At 49.6% G+C, this 25595-nt stretch overlaps 1 protein-coding gene across 1 annotated transcript in view; it reads left to right on the forward strand.

Moving 5' to 3' along the window:
- Window positions 1-859: 859 nt before the first annotated feature.
- FBLN7 (fibulin 7) overlaps window positions 860-25595 on the forward strand; it is a 47981-nt gene continuing 23245 nt past the window's right edge. The window contains 2 exon segments of the mRNA XM_007470221.1: window positions 860-934; window positions 22938-23097. Coding sequence (XP_007470283.1) covers window positions 860-934; window positions 22938-23097 — 235 coding nt within the window.

Here is a 25595-nt window from a genome sequence, read left to right on the forward strand (position 1 = left end):
GGGACGCGGGTTCGTGCCCCGGTCCGGGAGGGTCCAGCATGCCGCGGGGCGGCTGGGCCCGTGGGTCGTGGCCGCTGAGCCTGCGCGTCCGGAGCCTGTGCTCCGCAACGGGAGAGGCCGCAGCGGTGAGAGGCCCGCGTACCGCAAAAAACAAAAAACAAACAAAAGACACTAGTCTACTCGGGTGGAGAACTTGGTCTAAGTTCATGAAGCCCATCTCCTGGCATTCTAGTCCTGTCTTCTGAGGGCCGTGGAGGAAGATGTCCTCACGTGAGCTCTGAAGTTGGACACACCTGGGTTTGAAGCTCCACTTTCTGCTGGGTGATGTCAGCCTCAGTATCCCCAGCCGGGAAAGGGGCGGGTCAGGAGCGGCCCGGCGCGGGGTGGGCTCCCGGGATCCCGCACGCACGTGCGCGCCGCCTCGGCCGCCTCCTCCGCGAGGGCGCTGAGGATGCCCGCGCTCGTCCTCGGCGTCGCGCCCGGCCTCCTCGGGGAGCCGCGCGGGTTGGGCGCGCTCCCAGGCGCATTCCTGGCCGGGCAGCCCCTCCTCCTCGGCCTTGGCCAAGGGGCTGGCGCCTCCCCGCCTCGCCGCGATTGTCTCGTGCGGGCGGCTGCGGACGCTCCTGGCCGCTGCGGCTGCAGGTCTGCGCGCGGCGCACCTGGACCCGGGACTGCGCCTCCCGAGCGCGGCGGGCCCGGCTGCGCTCCGGGGCTCCCGCCTCCCTCCCTGCCCGAGCCGCTCGTGGCCGCGCGGAGCCCCGCTCCCCGCAGGGGCGGCTGCGGCTTCGGCTTGGGACAACCTCGGCAGGGAAGGCAAAGTTATTTCCCCTTCCCACGCAGAAAGGTTCCGATTGGCAAGATGGTGCCCAACTGTCCCCGCGCGCTCTTCCTCCTGCTGCTTTTCCTCGCCTGCCCCGAATCGCGGGCTTCCCAGGTCAGTGTCCCTCCCGCCCCTCCCCTGTCCCGCTTGCAGGGGAGGCCACGCCAAGGCCGGAGGACCTGGGCTCGCCACATTCCACCGGAATGCTCCGGCTGGGGGCTTGGAGCGAGGCTGGAGCTGGGGTTCAGTTTTAAGAGGGAAGCGTGAGATTCCCCCCCATCTGTCATCGGATGCATCGCGGGCCGGGCGTCTGGGAGAACCCGGGCTGGTCTAGCCGAGCAGTTTGTGCGAAAGCCTCGGTCCGCTGGGGGGAGGGAGAGAGAGGGCTCCGCGTGAGAACCGTGCGTTGCAGAAAGATTGCCCTGGGATTTATGAGACATTGGTCTTCCTCAGGTCTCCAGAAGAGCTCCCTGCTCGCCCAATTAGGGTAGAGGTTGTCCCCTCCCCTCCAACTTCCAACATTTAAATTTCTAACTGAAATATCATTCTTACCACCACCAACTTTTAAATTTATTTATTTAATTTATTTTTGGCTGCGTTGGGTCTTCGTTGCTGCGCAGGGGCTTTCTCTAGTTGTGGAGAGCGGGGGCTACTCTTCGTTGCGGTGCGCAGGCTTCTCATTGCGGTGGCTTCTCTTGTTGCGGAGCATGGACTCTAGACGCACGGGCTTCAGTAGATGCGGCGGTGGGCTCAGTAGTTGTGGCTCACGGGCTTAGTTGCTCCCGCGGCATGCGGGATCGTCCCGGACCAGGGCTCGAACCCGTGTCCCCTGCGTTGGCAGGCGGATTCTTAACCACTGCGCCACCAGGGAAGCCCCACCACCAACTTTTAAAGGCTCAGAACTTTCTTAGCAGTTCGCCGCGTTTCCCAGGCAGAGACAGGTGGGAGGTTTCTGAAGCAGCCTCACCTGAGCCTAGGGGACCTTAGATTTGGGACTGCATTTCTCTCCCACGCTTGCAGGCAGCTTGCCGTTTAATTTTTCTCTCCCTGACGTTTGTGTCTGTTGGAGTCCCACTGGATTTATGTGCTTGACCAGATTCACTTTTACATTAAGCAGTAAAAACTCATGGTTAAAATTAAGATAAGAATGCAGATAAGAATGCCCTCCAAAAAACTGGAGTCTCACTCCAAAGGTGAGACTGGAATTGCTCAGTTCAGAGCCAGTTATCACCAGACTGGCTCTGGAAACTGGAGACCCCTCCCTCTGTGACGGCGTGTCCCGTGGGCTGTGGGGCAGCTACCCCAAGAATACCGTCCATAACAATAATAGTAACGGCAGACGGAAAGAAAGCTCACTGAGTGATGAGTGCTGTATTCTTTGCTAAGCATCTTCCAGGCTGTTTATTCTCAGAGCAGCGCTGTGAGTCGGGAACTATTGTCATCCCCGTTTTGCAGATGAGGGAGCTGAGACCCAGGGAGATTCTGACTTACTCAAGTTCACATGGCTAGGAAGGACTGGAGTAAATTTAATCTCTCTCTTTGGTCTCCAAGCCTTTTCCCTTCCCCACAGACTCTCACCCATGGACTGAATACATGACAGGCACATCCGTGGCCACCTAGAAGCCCTTGGGGCACAGGAAGGGGTTCCAGGCAGGGAGATCTCAGTTCAGACCAAACACGGCCCGTGTGCGTGCAGAATGCGGTGAGTTGCCACTGCAGGAAGTCACTCAGCCACCAGGCAGCAGAAGCCTGGTCTAGGGCCACAATCAACCCACCCAACAGAACAGTGGGGTGTCCCACCCACGTTGCAGATTACGTAACAGAACCTGAGGCCCAGAGCTCAAAGCCAGAAGCACAGGTAGGTGCATCCCTAAGCCGGCTCCCCCACCCAGGCCAGGAGAGGGGGCAGGGTGGATAGGAAGTGCCAGAGGAAGCTGAGGGTCTCTGCACTGCCATTATCCGATCTCTGAAGGTTACCTGGAAAAGTGGTGACACCTTGGCAGTTCTCAGATGTTTGCAGCTGCTGTTCAAGCAGGGAAGTAAGCTCTCTCAGGCTCTGTTCCTGGGGGAGATCTGGGTCCCATCCCTGCCCTGCCGTGTCCAGGCTTTCTCAAATTCCTTCTCCTCTAAACCTTGGTTTCTTTACCTGCGAGAGCACCTGCCTCACTGGGCTTTGTGAAGGGGAAAGGGAGCAGAAGGGATTCTCCATAGAAGATAGTTTAAAAATTCTAGTGAAACTGTCCTTCACCCAAAGTCCTATGTAGTCGGGGGAATCTCACCCCTAATCCTTGTCTGACTTTTCAGCACATCTGTCCTGGGTCACTTTGCAAGATTTCTGTGACCTGCTGTTGGAGAGCCAGTGGTCCTGGGGAAGGAGGGGAGGTTGATCAATGTGGGGATCCCGTAAGGGGGGGCCCTTTCCCAACACTACTGGCCACTCTGTGGCCTTCCCCCAGGAAGAGAAACAGCCTTGCTGGGGAGACAAGAAAGGGAAAACATTTAACACACCCCACGCCTCACCCTCTACCCCCACCATGGCTCTCGGCCTCCTCGTTGCCTGTGGGGAGAGGGGGCTATGGTATTTCAGAACGTTTCCCCTTCTCCAAAACCTCTCCTTGTGATCACATGTCACAGGGCTCCAAATTCCACCATTAGAGATTCATTCTTTTGGTTGTCTACTCCCAGTTGATACATTGCTTTCTACAGTGTAATGGGAAAGAAATGTTTTTGGTGTACATTTCCATGATTTTAACCGTAGAACTATGTTCTATATGTGGTACTCACCACCACAGTCAGGAGACAGAACAGTTCCACCACCCCAAAATGACATCATCATGCCCTAGGTAGTCACACCCTCTGGCCACCCCAGCGCCTGGCAACACTGATCCGTTCTTCATCATTACAGTTTTTTCATCTTCACAGTGTCATATAAATGGAAGCAAAAAGTACATAGACTTTTGACTCTGACTTCTTTAAGTTAGCATAAAGCATTTAAGATTCTTCCATGTCGTTCTGGGGATGCACAGTTCCTTCCTATTGCTGGGTAGTATTCCATTGTGTGGACGTATCACACCTTTTTTTTTTTATGAATTCAGCTATTGAACTGAATGACACCAGTTTCAGTGGTGAATGGTATCAGTTCCAGTGTTTGGTGATTATGACTAGAGCTGCCGTAAACATTCCCATACAGCTTTTGTGTGAATGTAAAAACACTCATTTCTCTTGGGTAAATATCTAGGAGTGGGATTGCTGGGTTATATGGTAAGTGTATCTTTAACTTTGTCAGAAGCAGCCAAACTGTATTCCATATCAGTTGTATTATTTAGCATTCCCACCAGCAATACGTAAAAGACCCAGTTGCCCTGCATCCTCACCAGCACTTAATACTATCGGGTTTGTCTGTTTGTTTCTAAGTCACTCTAATAGGTATGGAATGGTATCTCATTGTGGTTTTAATTTCCATTTCTCTAATAACTGATAATACTGACATCTTTTCATGTGCTTATCTGCCATTTGACTAGTTTACTGGGTGAAGTGTCTGTTCAGGCCCTGTGCCCATTTTCCAAATGGGTGGTTTGTTTTCTTATTGTTAAGTTTTCAGTATTCTTTATACATTCTAAATCAAAATCCTTTATCAGATGTGTGAGTCGCCAATATTTTCTCCCTATCTGCAGCTTGTCTTTTAAAAAAAATTTTTAATTTTATATTGGAGTATAGTTGATTTACAATGTTGTGGTCGTTTCAGGTGTACAGCAAAGTGAGTTAGTTATACATATTCCTACATCTATTCTTTTTCAGATTCTTTTCCCATATAGGTTTTAACAGAGTATTGAGTAGAGTTCCCTGGGCTCTACCGTGGGTCCTTGTTGATTATCTATTATATATATAGTGTGTATATGTTAATCCCAAACTTGTAATTTATTCCTCTCCCTACCCCACCTTTCCCCTTTGGTAACCATAAATTTGTTTTCTAAGCCTGTGAGTCTATTTCTGTTTTGTCAATAAGTTCATTTGTATCATTTTTTTTTTAGATTTCACATAAGTGATGTCATATGATGTTTGTCTTTCTCTGACTTACTTCACTCCGTATGACAATCTCCAGGTCCGTCCATGTGGCTGCAAATGGCATGATATCATTCACTGCAGCTTGTCTAAACAGTGTCTTTCCCAGAGCAAAGATTTTAAATTTTTTTTTTTTTTTTTTTTTCCTTGCGTTATGCGGGCCTCTCACTGTTGTGGCCTCTCCCATTTGCGGAGCACAGGCTCCGGACGCGCAGGCTCAGCGGCCATGGCTCACGGGCCCAGCCGCTCCGCGGCATGTGGGATCTTCCCGAAACGGGGCACGAACCCGCGTCTCCTGCATCGGCAGGCGGACTCTCAAGCACTGCGCCACCAGGGAAGCCCAAAGATTTTAAATTTTGATGAAGTCCAATTGATCGATTTTTTATTTTTATAGATCGTGGTTTTGGTGTCAAGTCTAAGAACTCTTTGACCCCAGATCATGAAAATTTTCTTGTATGTTTTCTTCTAAAATTTTTGTAGTTTTGCATTTTTACATTTTGATCCGTAATTTATTTTGAGTTAATTTTTGTGTAAAGTGGGAGGTTTGTGTTGAGATAAACACTTTGCCTGTAGATATCCAGTTGTTCCAACAGCATTTGTTGAAAAGACTGTTGAATTGCCATTGAATTGTCTTAGCAACTTTGTCAAAAATCAGTGCATCGTATGGGTTTATTTCTGCCAGTAACACACTATCTTGATTACTGTAATTTATTTATTTAGTTAGTTATTTGGCTGCATTGGGTCTTCGTTGCACACGGGCTTTCTCTAGTTGTGGCGAGCAGGCGTCTACTCTTTGTTGCCATGCACGGGCTTCTCATTGCGGTGGCCTCTCGTTGCAGAGCACAAGCTCTAGGCGCACGGGCTTCAGTAGTTGTGGTGCGCGGGCTCAGTAGTTGTGGTTTGCGGGCTCTAGAGTGCAGATTCAGCAGTTGTGGCGCACGGGCTTAGTTGCTCCAGAGGCATGTGGGATCTTCCCAGACCAGGGATCAAACCCATGTACCCTGCATTGGCAGGCGGATTCTTAACCACTGCACCACCAGGCAAGTCCCGTTACTGTAATTTTATATAAGACTTAAAATTGGATAGATTTTAAAACTTTATTATTCTTTTTCAAAATTGTTTCGGTTATTATAGCTTGTATTTCCATTAAAATTTTAGAATCGGTTTGTCTCTATCCACAAAATTCCACTGGAAGTTTGATTGGAACTGCATTAAACCTACTGATCAATTAAGGGTGAATTGGCATCTTAACAATATTGAGTCTTCCAGTCTGTGAAAACAATATGTCTTTCCATTTATTTAGATCTTCCTTGATTTCCCTCATCAGCATTTTTTAGTTACCAACATAAACATGTTTTGTTAGATTTATATCTAAGTATTTCATTTTTGGAGCTATTTTAAGTGGTATTAGGTTTTAAATTTTTTCATTTCCAATGCTATATTCCTTGTATATGGAAATTCAGTGGGCTTTTCTGTGTTGACATGGTGTCCTGTGACTTTGTGGAACTCACTTATTAGTTATAGGGCATTTTTTGGTTTTTGTAGATTCCCTCAGATTTTTTTACATAACCAATCATGTTATCTATGAATAGGGGCAATTTTATTTCTTCCTTTCTAATCCATGCGCCATTTATTTATTTATTTAGCCTTATTACACTTATTAAAACTTCCAGTCCTGTGTTGAGTAAGAGAGTGGAAATTCTTGCCTTGTTCTAGAACTTGGGAAGAATGCATTCAGTTTTTTTAATATTAAGTGGGATGCTAGGTTGTGGGTTTTTGCAGATGCCATTTGTCAGGTTAAGGTTCTCTTCTAGCCATAGTGTGGTGGAGTATTCATTACGAATGGATGTTGAATTTTATCCCATGCTTTTTCTACTTCCATTGATATGATCCTGTGGTTTTTCTTCAGTCTGTTATTAAAGTGCATGACTTTGACTGAAGTTTTTAATTTATTTTTAATTGTTTAAACTTGAAGTACAATAAGTGCTGTGTGATTGATTTTCTAATTTTGAAACCAGCCTTGCATTCCCCGATAAACGCTAATTGATTATGGCATCGTATACATCTTCTATATTTCTGGATTCTACTTGCTAATGTTTTGTGAGAATTCCTGTATCTTGTTCATGAGGGATATTGGTGTATAGCAGGGGTCAGCAAACTATGGTCCATGAGCAACATCCAGTACACTGCTGGTCAAATCTGTCCACACTGATTACTTACATGTCATCCATACCTGCCTTTCGCAATTGTGGAGGTGAGCAGTTGCAACAGAGACCCTGTGTGCTGCAAAGATGAAAAATTTGACTCTCTGGCCCTCTTTCTACAGACACAGTTTGCTGTCCCTCATCTATGGATTTCTTCTACTGTCTTTACCTGGTTTTGTTCCCAGGGTAATGCTGGCTTCCTAAAATGAGTTGTGGGCTCTCCCCTTCTCTTCTGTTTTCTGGATGAAACTGTGTAGATGTGGTGTCAGTTTCTCTTATAACGTTTGGTAGAATTGACCAATGAAACCATGTGGGCTTGGAGATTTCTTTTCTGGAAGGTTTTTAACTATGAATTCAATTTCTCTGACAGATACAGAACTACTTAGGGTAGCCTTTTTCCTTTGGGTGACTTTTGGTAGCTTGTGGCTTTCAAGAAATTGTTCCACAGTCCTCACTGTCTCTTGAGGCAACTGTTTTTAAATGCCCTGGAAATTACTCCCCATTTCTAAACAATTGATCTCCTGTAACGACAGATGAGTACTTTGTTCCATTGTTCGCTGCAGAGCCAAATAGTCTACTATGATTAATTTCCTTTCTTGTGTAACTTTTTGGTTTTCCTCAAGATTTTTCTCTTTTGCCCGGGTTCCTCTACATAAGCACAGTTGTTTCCAATAATCTCTTTCCTAGTCCATATTCTGTCGGGCTGCTTTCCCCCTGGATCCCAGTCGTGCTGACCTTCTCTGGGCTCATGGCCCTGTGGCTACCCAGGGACTTTGGCCTGCGCTGGAGTTTATGTTTTCTAGATCATATGTCTTCCTCTTTCTTGGCTTATTCCCTTGTTTTTTTGAACACGTTCTCAGGAAAATGATGTTTTAATCTGCGATCCTTAGCCCTTCCCAGATCACTTTCCTATTGTAGATGTCACCGTTTTTCTACCCTGAAACTTTAAAGCAGCCAACGGTAGCACCATTATCCCCACGCTGTAGATGGGGAGCCTGACGTGCCTGAGGAAGTGGCAGCTGAATCCTCATATTGGGAACAAAGCCAGAGGAAGGAGGTAGAGGGGGGGAAATGCCCCCATCCAGTGTCCCCCATTGAATGAGTCGGGAGGGAAGGAGGTAGGGAGTGTTTGAGACCTATTCCCTGGTCTTAGAACAAATGAGATGAAGAAAGGTGGAAATATGAAAACCCAAGTATGTTCCTTCCCGGAGTAGGATGGTCAGCTTATCAATGTCAATTCTACTGCCAGTTTCGGTGGATTGGCTGGACTCCAGGTTGAGATGGATTGCTGTTTACTTCAGAACTCAGCACAAAAGGATACCATGCTGGATTAAAGGTATCTGCTGTGCTTGCAGCACCAGGAGTATTTGCTACCCTGCAGCAGGGTTTTATACACCAGCGCCTGTATTATAAGAATACATCGGGGTGAGCGGAAGCTACGGGGACATGGGAGTCATCCATTTTGAAAATGGGGCATTTCATAAAACAAATATTTGGTGACTGCCATGGCCCAGGCCGGGAACAAAACAGACAAGGACCGTGCATTTGGTTTTGAAAGGGCTGCTCTAGATCTGGAGTTGGCTGATCAGGGTGGCAGTCTGAGCTGGGCTCAGCTGGACTGTTCTGCTCAATGGCTCCAGGCTCTGCTTTTCGGGTCTGGGTTCCTCCTCACCTGTGGACGGCTGCCAGGTTAGCTGCGGCTGGTTGGTCCAGGGAGGCTCTGCTCCATGCAGCCTCTCATCCTCCAGCAGGCTAGCCTGGGTTTTTCACCTGGTAGAAAGTAGTCAAGGGCCAGGACTAGCAGAATGCCCAAGACTTCTTGAGACGCTGTTCTAAAATGAAGCTGGGATTTTGGCTTCCTCCAAGTGTGGTGAGGCCAACAGATCAGGAGACACTGCCGGAAAAGGCAGTGTGTTACTCCCACTATCGAGGAGGGAGAATGTCATACCAAGTTGGGCTACAGAGAGAACAGCAGGCAGAAAGAGAGGGAGGGAAACTTCTGGAAAGCCTTTACTGGGGGTTCTGAGGGAAGAAATGGGTGAGACAGGTTAAGGGGACTAACCGGGTTAAGATTGACTAGTTGGAATAATTGTAGCAGAATGGTGGTATAGGGCTGCCCCTAGTTGTCTGATGCCGAACCCCAGGTTTGTTGGCGGGGACTGGGCGGGTGTTAGTGTCTCACAAGCTTCGGAGCCAGATAAGCCGGCGGATGGGCTCTGGTTCAGTTGGTTTGCTACCAAAGGTGTGCTGGGCATGGGCGGGGAGGGTGTTGTGTTGTTTGCTGTCTCTAGGAATTTGCTGGCCCTGCCACAGAGGGGCAGTCTGTGCCAAGTCAGCGTGGCCCCAGATGTCAAAACATCACATACAGAAACTAGACAATGTGGTTAATCCAGAGCCAGCCTTGGAACTGGTATATCGCTTCCAGTGCATTCTGTTGGCCAAAGCAAGTCACAAGACCCGCCCATATCCGGAGATGGGAAAACAGACCTCCCTCTGGATGGGAAGACTGGCAGAGCCTCCTTGCAGATGGCGTGGGTGTGGGGAGGAAGAGATTGCCATTCTGCAAACCTTCATCAGTAGTGATCCAGGGCTTTACGGCCCCCAGAGACAGTGTTCAGATGAATGGGTGGGGTCAGGGTGAGGATGGGTGACCGGGAGGCTGTCCTGGCATATTCCACTTTCTCTAGCAGCCTCCACCTTCCCCTGGCAACTTAAGGAGGGGGACTCTTTCCAAGTCCTGTCAAGGGCGGCCCTGATTACAGAGAAGAGTGGAGACCCCTTTGCTCCGTGGGGCAGTTTCTGGCCCCCGGGGGCGTTGGGCAGCGAGTGCTGAGGGTGTGGACTGGATGTGAACAGCTGGGGAAGGAGGCAGTGCCCTGGGTTCTCGAGTTGGCCTGGAGTCTTTCAGGCAGGAACTGATGCCCTCCCAGGCCTGCTCCCCCTGGAGGATTCTGTTTGACACTGGACTTGATTCCAGGCAGACCAAGCCAGATGGCTGTGGAGCTGCTCACCCCACCATCTGGGCACCGGCCCTCCCTCCATGCACCCACCTCCACCTGCCTCCCAGCCAGCTGCCCCAGGAGGAGTGTCCATCCCCTGACTGTCGACAGAGGCCTGACGGTGCCCCTGATCTCTAGGGGCAATGGTGGGCTGCCATGCTTCTACCAACTTTCCCAAGGCTTGTGCAGCCCTGGGGCCCTGGGGACAACGGGGCAGACTCCCTGCGTGGGTGGAACTTTCTGTGTGCTCTCAAACCCTCCACCTGAGTCCTCCCTGCTTCTCTGGAGTTGCCTGGAACCTAAAATAAGGATGTCACAGACGTATTCATTTAAGAAAACAATAGGCACCTACAATTTGACAGGACCCAAACCTACCCATTTCAGTAAGTAAATCTCTGTCTCGAGGAAGTAACCGTTGATTGTCCCTGTATGCAGGAGAGCATGTGTCCCTCTGGCAGTCTGGGCGCCAGACTCTCCAGACGGAAGCAGCTTAAATGGGAAGCAAAAGCCCAGGGAGCTCATCTTGGGGCTGCGTTTCCAGGTAAGACTGAGACGTGACATCATTCACATCAAAGACTGGAGGTGTGGGGGTGGGATGGCAACTCCAGGGACTCAGGAGACCCTAGGCTGCCCCCTGACCTCACCGTTGTCATCCGGTTGGCTCCTGACTCAGACATTTCTCTTTATGCCGGGGATTAGGTTACCTCTAGACCCTCAACAGAAGTGGCACGCTGCCAGCTCAGGAGATGCCCTTCCCTCTGCTCCCCTAGGCTGGGTTTCCTGTCTCTGCAGGAGGGGTTGGGGGCAGAGTGTGATCGGTAACTGGGTGCACGGCCCAGGGAACCCAGAGAATCAGATGAGTCTTGGCTGATTTGAAGAAAGGGGAAGCGCCAGGGGTGTCTGTAGGCAAAAAAAGACAAAAAGAAAAACTTCTTACAGAGAAGCATCAGACACCATCAGTCATTTACACTGTGGTGTGAAAAACATACAAACTTGTCAGTGTCACCTCCCAGCGCCTTCTCTGATTGCATAATTAAAGATTTTACCTCCCCAGAAGGAATCTAACTAGTAAGGTAATGTGCTCAATCTACAACTATGTCCTGAGAGCCTTTCCTGCCAGGTGATTTTCTGGGTCCGGCAAGGCAGCAGGGCCCGAGGCAGTGTAGCAAGTGGAGAAGACCCTGAGTGCCTGGTCTGTGTTCTGGCTCCCATGCTTCCCGGCCGAGTGACCTGAGGCAAGTTCCTGCCTCTGTGAGTCAGTCTCGTCCTCTGAGGTGCCTGTCTCACGGGGTTGTAGGAAGGAGGAAATGAGTGGCATTCAAAGAACAGGTCCAAGATAAGGGCTCAGGACGTGTTAGGGTAGAGAACGATGAGGTGGACACAGACCCTGTTGTCACGTGGCTCACCAAGCAGGCAGAGAAAAACAAGACAAACCTGAAAGTATCTGGAGGCAGACCGTGGAAATGGGGTGTTGTGTTGGAGGGTGGCCAGGAGGCTGCTCTTTACTCAGTAGGCAGGTAAGGGCTCTTTGAGAAGGGGGCTTCTAAGTGAAAATGGAAAGACAGGAGCCTGGCTTTCAAGGACCAGGGGCAGAATCTGGGCAGAGGAAATAGCCAGTGCAAAGGTCCTGAGGTAGAAGTAAGCTTGCTGAGGTGTGTGGAGAAACACAGAGGAGATCTGAATATTGGGACACAGAAAGTGCCTGATCTGGACACAGTTGGAGGTGGCAGGGCTTGATCACATACGGCTCTGTAAGCAGAATAATGCCCTCCGCCCAAAGATATCTATGTTCTTATCCCAGAAACCTGAGAACCTTACCCTGATTTTAGCCCAGTGAGTCCTGTGTTGGGGTTCTGACCTCTGTCTTTTGGGAAGCTTAGATTGCAGGAGGGCCCGGGAGGATGCAGGGAGAGCAGGTGGGACGCAGGTGCAGGTGCAGGACAGGATAGTTTCTGTCGCACCGTTGCCTGTTCACGGAGGAACGCTTGGGATTTTTCGCTAGAGAAGGTAGGAAGATCTGAAAGTGCACCACGTGTGTCATTCAGCCTTCACAACCATCCAGGTGAGTTACTTTAAGAGTAAGGACTCCAAGGCTCCACCTCTCACACATGGCCATGCCTACCGCACTCACCTCATCAGTCCCCTTCATTCTGCCCACGCTGCCCGCCAGGACCGGGCCCCCCAGCGCCCTCCGCCTCCTTGGCGTCAGCCCCAGGAGACCCGGTCAGATCCAGATGTCCACTTTCACAAGTCGCAGAAATCTTGGATCATGTGTGAATGTGCACACACGTGGGCTGACGTTCCCTGAAGGGTCCGTGCGTGTGTTGGGGGGGACAGTGGGGGGACTGAGAGGGTCGGCTAGCAAACTGGGGCCTCTGATCCCCTCGTCCTGGTTCCCTCGGGCTGAAGAGAGAAGAAGAATGTACTTTCCCAGTGGGTGGACTGGGCACAATGTGACTGGTAAGGTAGCCTTGCCATTGACCAACCAGATGCCCTGAGCCTCAGTTTCTCTAGCTGTGAAATGGGGATAACCATGACTGCCTAGGGGGGCTGCCAGGAGGACTAACTGAGATAATTATGGCTCCGTTTCTTATGTCAGTGCCTGGCACGAAGTAGGATGCTTAGTGAATATTTGTGGAATAATGAATGAATGAATGAATTATGGAATCATTCTGTTGTACATGTGAAACTAACAGAATGTTGTATGTCAATTATACCAGAGTAAAAAATGTAATATAAGAAAGAAAAATCAAACAAAAAATGAGTAACTGAGGGGATGCAATATACTAAGTTTCTTTTTTCTCTTCTTTTCCTCTTTATTTTCTCAACTTCCTCTCTCCTCTACTCATATTGGGTCAAGTCCCAAAAGGAAGTAAGCAAAACATGCCCCATTTCTGCAGCCAGGAGGTCCTCAAGTTATGGAGAGAGGTGAGGGGAAGGCCCAGTACCAGGGGGCTCCACAGGGGATTGAGGCTGGGTTTATGTGTGTGTGTGTGTGTGTGTGTGTATACGTGTATGGGGTGTGTGTGTGTATGTGTGTTTTGTGTGTGTGTGTGTGTGTGTGTGTATACGTGTATGGGGTGTGTGTGTGTATGTGTGTTTTGTGTGTGTGTGTGTGTGTGTGTGTATACGTGTATGGGGTGTGTGTGTGTATGTGTGTTTTGTGTGTGTGTGTGTGTGTGTGTGTATACGTGTATGGGGTGTGTGTGTGTATGTGTGTTTTGTGTGTGTGTGTGTGTGTGTGTGTATACGTGTATGGGGTGTGTGTGTGTATGTGTGTTTTGTGTGTGTGTGTGTGTGTGTGTGTGTGTGTGTGTGTGTGTGTGTGTGTATACGTGTATGTGGTATGTGTGTGTATATGTGTATTGTGTATGTGTGTGTGTGAATGTGTGTGTGTGTGAACGGAGCTCCCCACTGGGCTGGGCACTAGGGGAGATATTTGCCGGAGGTCAAGTGATGCAGTTAAAGGAACAACCAAGTCTGCAGGTGAATGTGGCCACTGGAAGCTTGGCTGGGCAGCAAGCAGGTGAAAGGATATGGTGGATTTGGGGAGTGAGATGAGGAAGACTGCCCTGGGCTCACACTTACATCTTCCTTCGCTCCTCATTCATCTGTTCTGTTGGTTCGCTCAAATGAGCATCTCGTGTGCACTCAGGTCCTGTCCTCAGTGATGAGGATTCCAAGTTGTCTATAACTTGTTCTCTGCCCTCAGGCATGCGAAGGGGCCAGGAGAGAGGTGACCAGAGCTGCCTGTCAAGGGGGTGCTAGAAAAGGAGAGGAGTCGGGAGATGGACAGAGGAGGGCTCCTGGCGGGGTCTCCGTGGACCCCTCTCTGAAGTTTCACATCAGGGTCTGGAGGAGGCCTGCTGGGATTTCAATCCTGGATGTGTCACCATGGCCAAGTGACTACTTGGCTTCCTTGCCTGTAAAGTGGGTGTAATAATGATGCCCGTATCCCGGGGCTGTCGTGAGCATCTAACGAGTTCGCTTGTGTGCAGTGTGGTGGCAGTGCTGCCTCTTGGCTTCCACTGTTGTCATTGCTCCCGTGGCCATTTCAAAAAGTAGACAAGAATTGAGTTGGGGCGAAAATACTAGAATTTTGGGCAGCCGGCATCTTAAGAACCCAAAATGCCCTGAGTACACAAAGGGAGACTCTGCTGGAAGGTTGTGATAGCTAATTTTATTTGTCCACTTGGCTAGACCAGATATTTAGTGAAACACCAGTCTCGATGTTGCTGTGAAGGTTTTTTTTTTTTTTTTTCGGCCACACGGTGCGGCATGCAGGATCTTAGTTCCCTGACCAGGGATCGAACCTGTGCCCCCTGCAGTGGAAGCATGGAGTCTTAACCGCTGGATTGTCAGGGAAGTCTCTGTGAAGGTATTTTTTTAGACTTGATTAGCATTAAATGGTAGACTTTGAGTAAAGCAGGTTGCCGTCCATAATGTGGGTGGGCTTCATCCCAAAGACTGAGGTCCCCAGAGAAGGAGGGCTTTATGCCTCCAGATGGCCTTTGGAGCTACAATACCAACTCTTCCCTGGGTCTCCAGCCCACACTTTGCATGAGCCAATTCCTTAAAATAAATCTCTCTCCTTCTCTCTCTCTCTCTACAGGGTGTGTACAGATACAGTTGGTTCTTCTTGGTTCTGTTTCTCTGGAGAACCCTAAGACAAGGGCCTTGGGCACCTCCCCAAGCAAAATTCCCTCACTTCCCCCAGAAGTGTCCTTCCTTTACTCTTCTGTGTGGGTGCTGGGTCAAGGTCACTGGAATGAGAGAAGTTGAGGAGTTATAACCCGCTTCTGATTTGGCCTAAAATTAAAAAAACAAAAAAACTTTCGGAGAAAAAAAATCATGTGCAAATTTTACATGAGTCAGATGCAGAGGGCCTCGAGCCTTGGCTAGCAGGCACGCACTTGGCAAGTGTGCTCCGTCCTTTCGTAGATCTAAAGGCATCAGAACATCTGTGTTCCCATTAACAACATGCTGACATGACACATAGCTGTGGCTTAGAAGAAACCGGCGTGAGATGGCCCTTCCGAGGTCCAAGGGGTCATCCGTGGCTGCCTGGAGGGATCTGGGGCTCTATTATCCTTGAGGTGGCTCTCAGAAATAGCCACTGTGCCAAGACTGTCGCTGTCAGGATGACCGTCGAGCCAGGTCACATGAGAATGGAGCCTCAATGACCCCCCCCATCCTGGTGCCCGCCCCCCCATGCCTGGGCCCTTCAGGGCTTTGAGAGCTGGGCTTCACTTGTAAACTGAGCCCAGATGGCAAGGAAGCCTGGATGGGGTGGGAAGGTCCGCCTCCCGAGTTCTGGCACAGGCATGGGGTGAGCTGGGGGACACACATCATCTTTGTCTGTGTCCACCCCTGGGCCAGCAGGTGGGGTCTCGGGAGCTGCTCAGCCTCCCAGGAAGAGGGGCGTTGTCAGCCCTGAGGCGTCTCCATTAGATCCACGTGAGAGGGTGGGTTGGAGAGAAGATAGACAAGACTTTCCCTGGAGGTGCGGTGGGGTGGATGGAGGGTAGTTCTGTGACCTCCTTGCTCCCAGGAGCCTGACCTCATCCCAGCTCAGGAAGAGCTGGCTGGGGTGACTGCTGTTGCAGTCTCTGCTTCTGCTCTTCTCTGCAAACACTGCCCTTGGTGTTGAGTTCAGGGAAGCAACCAGCCCTCTGAGGCAGAGTTTGATACCAGGAGCGGTAAATCTTGATCTTTTTCCTACTCAAGGATGGAAGAGTTTCACTGCATGTCTTTTCTTGATTCCATTACAAATACGTTATTAACTCTAAGAAATGGAAACGAATTTTCATTATTTATTGTCAATGGCATAAGTCAGGCTTGGAGCCAGGTATTGAAAGGATGCAAACTTAGACCATTTGAGGGTCTCTTCTTCGAGAAAAATATTAAAAATGAGAGTCCTGGAAGGGACTTCCATGGGGGCACAGTGGTTAAGGATCTGCCTGCGAATGCAGGGGACACAGGTTCGAGCCCTGGTCTGGGAGGATCCCAAGTGCCGTGGAGCAACTAAGCCTGTGCGCCACAATTACTGAGCCTGTGCTCTAGAGCCCACGAGCCACAACTACTGAGCCCACGTGCCACAACTGCTGAAGCCCGTGTGCCACAACTACTGAAGCCCACACGCCTAGAGCCCGTGCTCCACAACAAGAGAAGCCACCACAATGAGAAGCCCGCGCACCGCAAGGAAGAGTAGCCCCTGCTCGCCGCAACTAGAGAAAGCCCGTGCACAGCAACGAAGACCCAATGCAGCCAAAAATAAATTAATTAATTAATTTAAAAAAAGAGTCCTGGAAGAGACCTTGGCAGGTGCGGGCCCTGGTTTGGCAGCTTCCTCTGAGATGTGCCTTCCTTCCCCCTGGTATGGAGCCTTCCTCTTCCCAGCCCTTCCCCCCACCTCACCCCCCGCACCCCCCTGCATGGATTTGACCTTTGCCCAGTCACAGCCTTTGTGAACCTTCCTGCCCAAGTGGGCGGTTGCTTTTTACAGTTGGGGTCTGGGACCCTGAGATGGGACTCCAGCTTTCACTGTGGCAGGGCCAGGCTGAAATTCAGATGAGTGACACCTAAGGGTCCAGCCTGTTTCCTGTCCCCCAGCCTCTGAGACCCTGGCAGCCCCTCAAAGCCCCCTTGGGCTGACCTCGTTGACGAGCTATGTTTATAAAGAAGGAAATGATCCATTCCCACGTGTGGCTTCTCTTGGCCCAGAGCAGATGGTGGGTGTGGGAGGGGAAGTGGGCAGACGAATGGAGGGGGCCAAGGAGACCCCCTTCTTGGACAGAAAAGAACACAGAGGAACAGAAGTGAAATTGAGGTTCAGGGTCCAACTTTTGCTTTGCTCGTTGACATGGAAATGATGCCACAACCCAGAGTGGAGAGTAAAGAGCTAATGCAGGGCCTGCGTCCCTTGGTCCAGCACCTGCAAGGTGATGCTTGTGTGTGTGTGTGTGCATGTGTATCTAATCCAAAAGTTAAAACCTCACAAAAAATTAACAGTGGTTGTCTTTGGTCATGGGACTTGTCCTTTGTTCTGATGTGTTTTTCTGCGTTTTGAATGGTTTTGCAGGAAGCATGCTTTATTTTTATGATCAAGCAAAACGATAAAGCTTTCTCAGTTTGAAAAGGGGAAACAGGTTCTCAGTCCCCCTCTTATGACGTGATTTGTCCCCATGATGCCCCCTAATGTCCCCAAGGTGCAAGACCTCTTGAGCATTTGACTTTGTGCGAAGCTTTCTAGCCCGTCATCCATCTCTGCAGATAAACTCAGTTATGCCTCTGAGGCATATGCTGAGGTCCACTGCAGGTGATGGATTCTGAGCGTGGCTCCTGTGGACTCCATTTCCAGCACTTTGGGATCAAGGGGCTGCCCTGTCAGTAGCAGCTGCTGCACAGACCCATCAAACCTCATGTCGAGAGGCAGTCATTCTTTTCACTGCCCTGGCACCCTGGCTCTGCCCCTGCCATGCTGGCTTGCCAGGAAGAAAAGGATCTTCCTTTTTTTTTTCTTGCAAACTTTATGTCTTCCCCCCACTGAGTTTTATTGAGATATAATTGTATAACATAATATAAATGTGTAATAGCCTTGTATTAGTCCAAGGTATACAACATAGTGATTTGCTCTATGTATATACTGTGAAATGACCACCACAGTAAGTCTAGTTAACATCCATCACCTCACACAGTTGCAATTTTTTTCTCGTGATGAGAACTTTTAAAATCTACTCTCTTGGGCTTCCCTGGTGGCGCAGTGGTTGAGAGTCTGCCTGCCGATGCAGGGGACCTGGGTTCGTACCCCGGTCCGGGAACATCCCACATGCCGCGGAGCGGCTGGGCCCGTGAGCCTGCGCGTTCGGAGCCTGTGCTCCGCAACGGGAGAGGCCACGACAGTGAGAGGCCCGCATACCGCAAAAAAAAAAAAAAAAAATCTGTTCTCTTAGCAACTCTTACATATGCAATATATTGTTGTTAACTATAGTCGCCATGCTAAAAAAAAAAAAAAAAATCTGCTCTCTTAGCAACTCTTACATATGCAATATATTGTTGTTAACTATAGTCGCCATGCTGTACATTACATGCTCAGACTTATTTATCCTATAACCAAAAGTTTTTTGTTTTTTTAATAAATTTATTTTATTTATTTATTTTTGGCTATGTTGGGTCTTCATTGCTGTGCATGGGCTTTCTGTAGTTGTGGCGAGCGGGAGCTACTCTTCACTGCGGTGCGTGGGCTTCTCATTGTGGTGGCTTCTCTTTGTTGTGGAGCACGGGCTCTAGGAGCGTGGGCTTCAGTAGTTGTGGCACACAGGCTCAGTAGTTGTGGCTTGCTGGCTCTAGAGCACAGGCTCAGTAGTTGTGGCACAAGGGCTTAGTTGCTCCGTGGCATGTGGGATCTTCCCGGACCAGGGCTCGAACCCGTGTCCCCTGCATTGGCAGATTCTTAACCACTGCGCCACCAGGGAAGCCCCTAACCAAAAGTTTTGACCTTTTGACCCCCTTCACCCACTTCTCTAACCCCCCCACCCCCTGCCTCTGGCAACCACCAATCTGTTCTCTGTATCTATGTGTTGGTTTTTTTTTTCAGATTCCATATATAACTGAGATCATACAGTACTCATCTTTCTCTGTCTGACTTATTTCACTTAGCATGATGTCCTCAAGGTCCATCCTGTTGTCACGAATGGCAGGATTTAATTCTTTTTTATGGCTTTTCCTACATTTTCTTTTTGCATTCATCCATCAGTGGTTGTTTAGGTGGTTTCCATGTCTTAGCTGCAATGGGCATGGGGGTGCATATATCTTTTCGAGATATGATTTTGTTTCCTTTGGAATTGCTAGACCATATGGTAGTTCTGTTTTTAATTTTTTGAGTAAACTCCAATCTGTTTTCCATAGTGTCTGCACCAATTTACATTCCTACCAACAGTGCACGAGGGCTCCCTTTTCTCCACATCTTCACCAACACTTGTTATTTCTTGTCTTTTCTATAATAGCCATTCTAACAGGTGTGAGATGATACCTATTGTTGTTTTGATTTGCATTTCTCTGATGATTAGTGATGTTGAGCATCTTTTCATGGGGCCTCTCACTGTTGTGGCCTCTCTCGTTGCGGAGCGCAGGCTCCGGACGCGCAAGCTCAGCGGCCGTGGCTCACGGGCCCAGCCGCTCCGCGGCATGTGGGATCTTCCCGGACCGGGGCACGAACCCGCGTCCCCTGCATCAGCAGGCGGACTCTCAACCACTGCGCCACCAGGGAAGCCCCTCTGCCCATTTTTAAATCAAATTTTTGTTTGTTTGTTTCTTATTTTTTGTTATCGAGTTGTACGAGTTCTTTGTATATTTTTAGATATTAACCCCTTATCAGATATTTTGCAGACGACTTGCAAATATTTTCTCCCATTCTGTAGGTTGCCTTTTCATTTTGCTGATGGTTTCCTTCGCTATATAGAAGCTTTTCAGTTTGATTTAGTTTCACTTGTTTATTTTCTCTTTTGTTGCCTTTGCTCTTGGTGTCAAATCCAAAAAATCATTGCCAAGACTGAAGTCAGAGATCTTACTGCCTATGTTTTCTTCTAGGAGTTTTATGGTTTCAGGTCTTATGTTCAAGTCTTCCATCTAATCTGAGTGGATTTTTGTATGATGTTAAGAGAGAGGTCTAGTTTCATTCTTTTGCCTGTTACTGTCCAGTTTTTCCCAGCACCATTTATTGAAGAGACTGTCCTTTTGCCATTGTATATTCTTGGCTCCTTGGTCATAAATTAATTGACCGTATATGCATGGGTTTATTTCTGGGCTCACAAGGATTTTCTAACACTTGTCCTGTTAGAATCACTCCAGTGAGGTCAGAGGCAAGGATGGAGATTTCCTGACTTTCCCTCAGCAAGTCCGCCCACCACCCTTCCCCCTCCTTCCCCGCCTGGATGTGGCCTTAGTGTGCTTGATCTGGAAGGTTTTTCCACTGTAATTGGAGAGATGAGCACATCTCACCTGTAACGAGCACCTTGAGGAGAAGCCACTGGTGCCTGCCATCCACGGTGCAGGGCTAAGGAGGGCTCGGGGGCAGTGCCACCGCACGCAGAAGACAGTTTGCCTGGACCCAGGAGCACTGGGGTTCGACTCACTTGACTGCCCAGAGGGCCCATTCGCTCCACTCCCGCTGCCCTTCTTTCTGTGCTGACTGGAGCCCCATGTCCCCAACCCCAGGTTCCCGGCAGAGGCCTTGGCATTGATCTCTTGTCCCCTGTCCCCTGGAACAGCCCTCTCCCAGCTCTCACACGCTGGAGGCAACTGCTGGCCCGGCTCAGTGTGTGAGATTGTGTCCTCCATCCCTCCCCACTTCCGTCTCCAGCCCTTGCTCCCCGACCTGAGGTCTGGACGGGAGTTAGAAACCCACTCCTGTGGGATATTTTGCTTGGGTCACAGAGTTATCAGCCGCTAGTGCAGATTAATCAATAAGACCATTCACCGCACGGGGGCATTTGTGAAATGCGCTAGGGCATAAGGCAGCCACTGGGGCAAGGACTGCGCGGCAGGGGCGCTGGGGCGGCAGCCAGCAAGCCCGCAGCCTGGCTCTACCGCTCATCAGCCACGTGGTTTGGGGCAAGTCACCGGACTCTCAGCCTCTGTGTCTTGACTGTGAAATGGAGACAGTCCCAGGCCTTCCTCACGCAGGGTTGCTGCGAGCCCGTATTCCTCTTAGAAGTAGGAAGTAGGTTTGTAAACTATGAGGAACTTCAGAAATGTGAATCACACATGAGCCACGAAGCCATCTCTGAAAGCGGCTCTTTTTTTTTTTTTTAAAGGGAAGGGAGGGCATTTCCCTGGCGGTCCAGTGGTTAAGACTTCACCTTCCAATGCAGGGGGTGCGGATTCAATTCCTGGTCAGGGAGGTAAGATCCCACATGCCTCGTGGCCAAAAAACCAAAACATACAACAGAAGCGATATTGTAACAAATTCAATAAAGACGAAAAATGGTCCACATCAAAAAAAAAAAAAGAAAAAAAAAGGAATCTTTAAAAAAGAATTAAATAAATAAAGGGAAGGGAGATGGGTGTGGGAAATCAGGACTGGGTGGATGGCTGTGCAGTGCTGGGCAGGTAGGGGACTGCAGGAGGTCACTGCCCAGGTGCCCAGAACCTGTGTGGGAAGGGCCACAACAAGGGAAGGAGAAAGAAAACAAACAGAACTTCCCAGAAATGGCGTTTGGGGCCAGGCGCAGTCAGGCCCTGCTTAGGGTGGAGGCCAAGGAGCCCCCATGGATTAACGAGCTCCAGGGGCAACTGGGGATTCAGCTTTGTCAAAAGCATCCATTGAACCAGGCCAGTGAGTCATCTGTTTGGTGAAATCTCCAAGGTGCAGCGGCCTGGCAGCCTCCCTGGGAGAGAGGCTGCAGCTCTGTTTCCACCGCGGTGGCAGTGCTCCATTGGCGAAGCTGGAAGCCACCCACGCTGAAGAGGCCACATGCCTGCCTGCCGCCTGCTGACTTTTAGACATTTTTTCCTAATTATAAAACTAATAATCGTTGTAGAAAAAAATAAGTATAAAAAATAAAATAAAAAGCGATCCACAAGACTATCCCTAGAGAAAGCCATCATTCTGCTCTCCTTTGTTCCGTGCAGGTCATATGAGTCAGGTTGGAACAGGCTATGCTGAGGTAACACACAACGCCCATGTGAGCCACGGCCATGGTCCTATAACTGCCCACTGTATTCACCTCTCTTTTCCTCCTGTTCATTTCCTGGCTGTTAAAGGCAATTAGGATCGGAAACCTTCAGATTTTTATCACTACGCATGATGCTGGGTATTGCTTTAAGTAGTCTTTATCAGAATAAACACAAACCTCCTTTTTCTATTTTTTAAGGTTTTCAAAAATTGTCAGAACTCGGTGTTGACTTCTAGTGAATGCTTCTTTATTGAGTTTTTTCTTATTTGCCCTGTTAGATTTTTGAAAGTATAAGTACCACTGGGGGGCTTCCCTGGTGGCACAATGGTTAAGAATCCGCCTGCCAGTGCAGGGGACACGGGTTCGAGCCCTGGTCCGGGAAGATCCCACATGCCGGGGAGCAACTCAGCCCCTGCGCTACAACTACTGAGCCTGCGCTCTAGAGCCCGTGAGCCACAACTACTGAGCCTGCGTGCCACAACTGTTGAAGCCCACGTGCCTAGAGCCCGTGCTCCGCAACGAGAGAAGCCACCGCAATGAGAAGCCTGCGCACCGCAACGAAGAGTAGCCCCCACTCGCCACAACTAGAGAAAGCCCGTGCGGCAACGAAGACCCAACGCAGCCAAAAATAAAATAATAAATAAATAAATAAATTTATATTAAAAAAAGAACCATTGGGGATCCCTGTTTTATGTTTTATCATCCATCTGCTGTTAAAAATACCCAAGGGAGAAAAGAAAAAAATTCAAGGGAGAAAGAAAGAAAAGGTTCCCTGAGGCCCAGATTTCAGAGCATTAACTTAGAGTGAAGAATTGCGGGGGGCGGCGCTGGGGGTTCTTTGGGGTACGACCGCTGATACAAGGCACATTGCGTTCAGGTAACTGTTCCACCACCCAATCACTTAGAGTCATCGCTTCTGCCCTGCGCTCTGAAAACGGGACTTTTGTTTTCACTGAGGGGTGAACTGGGCCTCCGTTAACGTGCACTTGAGGCCGCCCTTCGGTGACCTAACCCGACAGACGTCGGGACGCCTGATGGGGCCACTTTTACCTTGTGCTCAGTGACTATCCAGGTATTTGGGCCCAAGGGTCGGATGACTTTTGGAAGCCCACGGGAGGAGGATGGGACTGAACCAGCCCCCATACTGCTGGTGGTGGTGATTTTTTTCTCTCCCCAGAACTGCCTCAACAAACAGCAGCTCCTCTCGGCCATCCGCCAGCTGCAGCAGCTGCTAAAGGGCCAGGAGACACGCTTCGCCGAGGGTGTCCGTCACATGAAGAGCCGACTGGTGGCGCTGCAGAGCTCTGTGAGCAGAGCGGGCCCGGGCACGCCCCCAGGTGGGTCCCCAAGTCACCACCCCGGGCCCCAGGGTCCTCTCCCCGCCCTGATCTCCCTTGCCTGGCCAGGGTTCACAGTGGATTGAGTCGCGGGCCTTCCCCTGCCTCCCCTTCTGTCTGGGGCTGGACGGTAGGAGTGTGTGGAGACGGCATCTGTCAGCCGTCTTCCCCCATCATCTGAGTGGCACCCATTTCCTCTTAGACCTTTTCATTCCAGGCTCAGCAACCCTCACGCCTGCATAGCGTATCCAGAGAATTGTCGAAAGGCACCACTTTCAGAGCATCAGCTGCTCTTCCTTCCCTGTCCCTATGCAGGTGGACCCTAGGTAGTTCCTTTTTTTTTTTTTTTTCTTTAATTTAATAGACTATTTTTTTGAGCAGTTGTCAGTTCATGGCAACACTGAATGCAAAGCACAGAGAGGTCCCACATACACCCTCCCGAACACACACGGCCTTCCCACCATCAACATCCTGCACTCGTGTGACCCACGGGTACAGCCTATGAACCAACATTGGCTTCCGTTTTCCAGGCATGAAAACAAGTCCTCCCACCTCCATGAGTCCCCCGTTAGTGCGGTGGAGTGGGATGGAGGGGCTGCTGAGGGCAAGTCCCGTTTGTCTGGTGAGGTTACTGCGGGCCCCCCAGACCCCTTCCCCTGGGGGGTAGGACACTGACAGACACTGGGCCTTTTCCTGGTTGTCCCAGTGACAAGCTTCCATGCTGTCAAGGCCCGGGGGTGGGTGGCTGGATTTCCTCTGGCCTCTCCTCAGGATGATTGATGGGGGTCAGGGGGAAGGTTGTATGTTTGTTCTGAGTCGTGAACCTATGGAATATCTGACATCATTTACTCACTTGACACATTTCTCAAGAGCCTTCTTTGTGGTGTGAGATGAAGTTTCCTGAGTTGAATTTCCTACCTTTTCAGAGACTGTGGTAGCAAATCCAGAGTCTCCACAGCCCTGAGTCGACTCCTGTTTTCCTTGGCTCCAGGGGTGCAGGACTAGACCTGCCGGCCAAACCCCTCACTTTCCAAGGCGCCGAGAGGCCCCAGCCTTTGGTGGGGCTCATCACAGCCGGACTCCGAGAGGCAGGCAGGGCATCCTTCCCTTCTCCTGCAGATGGGGAAACTGAGGCCAAGAGAAGTGAGTTAGCAGTAGTGGGTCCCAGCTCTGGTGATTTTGTTTTCTGCTAGAGGTTCACCCACATAGATCGTTTCGGTTTTCATGGGATCAGAGCTCCTGCCGTTTCGGGGAGTTTCCAGGAAGAGCCTGCAGGAGATAATTTCTACAACTGCTGTGTCCATGTTAGAGGTCCCCGTCCACGAGTATATACAGAAAGGTAGCTATGGTTAAATTGCTAATCCTCTTGTCACCAGGTTCAAGGTCTTTCTCCTCTGAACCATACAAGATTTTTCAAAGTGGCCAATTCTCTTTTTAAAGAGCTGCTGTCATGCGTTCTGTCTCTCTTTTGTGTTGGACATGGGGCTGGCAGCTGTCAGGACTGCCTGCAGGGGAGGGGCGTGCCACACAGGTGACGGGGGAAGCCAGAAGCTTGCTCCAGATCAAACTGCACATAGTGGGAAAATTATCTTTTCCTTTTTTTTCAGAAGGGCATTTGTAGGCAGTCAGGAAGAATAATTTCTAGTCCTGGAAAATTCTTGGTCTTCCTCTTTCTGGCTTGTGTTCTAAGTATCTCCCTCCTGTTTTCCTAGGAACATCACAATCCATCAGCTTTAGGGCTTATCTTGGCCCCTCAGTCCAATCATGTTCCCAAATCACTAGTCATTTAACCATAGCTACCTTTCTAACCATAGCTACCTTCACTGCGAAGCTCATTCTTACATGTTATCCTCCTTCGGGAAGGTGTAGGCAGCTTCCCTGTGGCCCTGCAGACTCACCAAGACACGATCATGATGAAACGAACCAGCTAAGGGGCACGTCGTTCCACCCAACAGAAATCTTCAGCTCCCATTTGGGAAGTGCTTGCTATTTTTTTTTTTAAGATTTTTTGATGTGGACCATTTTTAAAGTCTTTATTGAATTTGTTACAATACAGCTTCTGTTTTATGTTTTGGTTTTTTTGGCACGTGGGGGGCACGTGGGATCTTAGCTCCCCGACCAGGAATCAAACCCGCACGCCTTGCATTGGAAGGCGAAGTCTTAACCACTGGACTGCCAGGGAAGTCCCTGCAAATTGATTTTTAATTAATATGTATCCATTCATTAAGTCTACTGACATTTATGGAGCTGTGTGGAGATACTGACTCCATCCAGTCTGGTACCATTTACCTGTGAGTTGCTCCAGCAGGTAGGTTTTCTTTTTTGAGGGTTTTAAAGATTTCTCTTCCCCAGAGAGACCCTACTCCTTTCCCCCAAAGCATTTTGAATCCTTTTCAGCACAATGCAGTAGTAGATTTTTCAGAGAGAAATATAAAGTCGTGTATTTACAGGGACTGAGACAGCGAGCTGGGAGCGCCCAAGCATTGGGTTGTGGGCTC

This window comes from Lipotes vexillifer, unplaced genomic scaffold, assembly GCF_000442215.2.
Source record: "Lipotes vexillifer unplaced genomic scaffold, Lipotes_vexillifer_v1.1 scaffold1139, whole genome shotgun sequence".
In the NCBI taxonomy this organism is placed as follows: Eukaryota; Metazoa; Chordata; class Mammalia; order Artiodactyla; family Lipotidae; genus Lipotes; species Lipotes vexillifer.